At 41.7% G+C, this 3,191-nt stretch overlaps 2 protein-coding genes across 2 annotated transcripts in view; both read left to right on the forward strand.

The window, feature by feature from the left end:
* The window catches only part of LOC108793205 (peptidoglycan recognition protein 1-like), a 5,763-nt gene extending 4,963 nt beyond the window's left edge, over positions 1-800 (forward strand). Inside the window, exon 4 of the mRNA XM_018564159.1 lies at positions 622-800. Coding sequence (XP_018419661.1) covers positions 622-800 — 179 coding nt within the window. The remainder of the gene's footprint in view (positions 1-621) is intronic.
* A 72-nt stretch (positions 801-872) lies between these two features.
* LOC108793206 (peptidoglycan recognition protein 1-like) overlaps positions 873-3,191 on the forward strand; it is a 17,871-nt gene continuing 15,552 nt past the window's right edge. The window contains exon 1 of the mRNA XM_018564160.1: positions 873-879. Coding sequence (XP_018419662.1) covers positions 873-879 — 7 coding nt within the window. The remainder of the gene's footprint in view (positions 880-3,191) is intronic.

The raw sequence follows: 3,191 nt of genomic DNA on the forward strand, positions 1-3,191 counted from the left end.
AATTTTGTTAAATGTTTTCTTTATTTTATTTTTACTTTTTTATCACTTTTTTTATTTTCTTTATTTTTATTTTATTTTTGTAACTGTTTTACATTTTTATTTATCTTATTATCTTTTACTTTCTTCTTAAATAATTTTTTAGCTTATTATTTTTTACTTTTGTATTTAAAAAAAAAATGTTTATCTTATTTTTTTAAACTTTTTTATCACCCTTTTATTTTTTATTTTAATTATTATTTTTTTACCTAATCTTTTTACATTTAGCCCTGCGTGCCCAAAGCAGAGCTAAATGTAGAAAACAACTACCCTCCCGGCGACTGGAACTTCAAGTCCCGGGCGTTGGGAGATTCTACACCTCTGCCGCCCCTCTGCTCCCTGCCGCCTCGGGGCCGGGTCTCGGTTGGGCTTGTGGGCAATTTGGCACTGGCTGGAATACAACACAAGTGTAGCCGCTCAGCAGATATAATAATATGGAAAAGTTTGCATGAGATCATATACTGTAGAAGCCAACAAAGCTTTGGAAAGGTGTAACTCCCCCTTGTATTTTCATTTTTTCCTTCTGCCACTAAAGTTCTTCATTTACAATTATGACTAATTATTTTCTTTGTCTACCCAATACAGATCGCGCCCCCAACAATGCAGCCCTGAATGCTGCAAAGCAACTTATCGCTTGCGGGGTGGCCAAAAACTTCATCAGAAGCAACTATGTCCTGAAGGGACACCGAAACGTGATGAGCACAAGCTGTCCCGGAGATAGCCTCTACAAAGTCATTAAAGGATGGCCGCGCTTTGCAGCTTGAGGTGGATCAACGCGTTTGTTGAACCCTTATCCAAAGATCTTCAAAATATTATCCAATGCCAAGCTTCGGAGAATGGAGAGTGAGCCAAGACTTCCTCGCTCCCTCTCACCTATCCCTACCTCCTGTGCAGAAGATGTTAGATGAAGTCAGTGAATGATCTCCTCAATCACTAAGGGGGGTGAAAACCTTCATAATTCTTCTCTGGGGGAGGAGAGGAAAATAAAGTTGAAATAAGGCCACTGTCATTGTTCTGTTTGTTTCCAAGCGCTGAAGTCTATATGCTTTTTACTGCACGCAAATAAAAAAAACATGAAAATAAAAATATATCATTATATTAATTTCCACATTATTTTCAAAACTTAAAAATTCAATTTTCTTATAAAAAAAAAATTCTTACGTTATTATTTATTCTTTTTTAGAGCTTTATCAACAAAACTACCGTGTTATGTCTTTTTATCTGATATATAAACATTAATGTGATCGGGGAATGAAGGTTTACCCTACCAGGGGACAGAATTATACATATAGTGGAATCTGCCAATAATCTGATATTGATTATCGGTGGAACTGTTTATGGACAACGCTCATTTAGGCCGGATTCACACCTGGGCGTTTTTCAGCGCTGATCGAAGCGCTGAAAAACTTTCAAGAAGTGAAATCCTATTAATCCCTATGGGCATGGTTTCCACCTGGGCGTATTTCAGCCGGTTTTGTCGCGCTGAAAAACGTCCTACGCGCGCAAAAGTACTTGAGCTTCTTTTTCGCGCGTAGGGGCCGATTTCAGCGCGCATCCATTGGTATTCCCGAATGTGGCTCGGGGTTAATGTTCTGTACCAAAGAGGTAACCCCGAGCCACATTCGGGACTACAGCGTAGGTCTTACCTTGTCCGCGATCCCCGCTGTGTCCTCCGGCCGCTGCCGGCATCTGTCTTCCGGGTTCCGCCCCCTTGCAAGCGTCCGCGTCGCAGGGGGGCGGAACCGGTGGGAAGTTTAAAAGTTTTTAAAAAAACGAAAATCATATAGAGAAAAAAGGGGGAAAAAATCATATTGCCAGGGAGGTTAAAAAACGCGTCGAACGCGCGTTTCATTGAATACAAAAACGTGCTACAAACGCAAGGGCAGAAACGGGCATAAAACGCGCCTATTAGGAACGCCCAGGTGTGAACCCAGTCTGAAGGAACCCCAAGATTCAACTTATCTTGTATCGTCTCTTTTGGTCTGTCAAATAGATCAGTGACAGTGTTTTGTTATATCTCTTCAAAAATTGTTTAAAAAATACCTGTTAATCCCGCCGGAAATCTTGTTGGCTGATAACTTCCCAGGGATCCCAACCTGGAGAAAGCAATTTCAGGGAGGTGCCCTTTTCATTTCAGGGAGGTGCGGGGGGGGAGGGGGGCGAGGGCACCCCCCTGAAATTATGGCAGATAGCATGAGAAGCAATAGCTTCCTTGATATCTGCTGGGTTTTTTTTTTAGTGTTCTGACAGCTGCTGCCGTCAGAATAATAATTAAAAAAACAGCATAGGAATGAATAGCTAGATTGCTATTGGCTATTTCAATTTGCAATATCCAATAGCAAGGTGGCTATTGCACCTGCCCTCTGCTGCTGTCAATCACTAGAAGAGGACCTGATGGAGAACTTCAGGTCCCCCTCTGCTGATTGACAGAAGCAGTGGGCTGGTGTAATAGCTAGTCTGCTATTGGATATTGCAAAGTGAAATAGCCAATAGGAATCCGGCTATTCATTCCTATGCTGTTTTTTTTTTTTTCTCTGACGGCAGCCCCGATGTCAGAAAACAAAACAAAAACACAACAGATTGCAGGGAAATGTTTACTCTTCTAAATCGAGCAAAGTAAACCTTTCTGGGAGAAAATGTTTCTCTCGGGGAGCTGCCGGGAGCCGCTATCTAATAGCGGGAGACTCCTGGAGTGTCCGAGAGAGTTGGGATGTCTGAGTTCCTGTGCTCTCTGCTAGTGTTTAATTCTTATTATATAGAGAACAGGAGAGGGGAAGACATTTGTAGTCCTGTCCTAGGGTAGCATTGTCGCTTCCTCAAAAGCAGGAGACGTTCTTGTGGTCCAAATTAGAAATTTGGAACAAGACAGATGACCGGGGGCGGGAAATATAAATTCAGCCCTGTTAATAAATAATGTTAATACCATACATGCTGTTTAGTAAGCCAAGCCAACTATTCTAATTCTAACAGATGTTACAAATCTAGGAAACATTGTGCAACCAGAGGTAACTTGGAGACAGGGCAACAGTTCAAAACCTTTTTTAAACATAAAAGTGTGTCATTGATCCGCAGTAGTACACTTTGCGGGGGGCTACTTACCACCTCTGGCAGCCCCACCTCCCTAGAAGATCCATGCATGGAGGAAAAACATTGTA

This window comes from Nanorana parkeri, unplaced genomic scaffold (assembly GCF_000935625.1).
Source record: "Nanorana parkeri isolate BGI_ZX_2015 unplaced genomic scaffold, ASM93562v1 scaffold731, whole genome shotgun sequence".
In the NCBI taxonomy this organism is placed as follows: Eukaryota; Metazoa; Chordata; class Amphibia; order Anura; family Dicroglossidae; genus Nanorana; species Nanorana parkeri.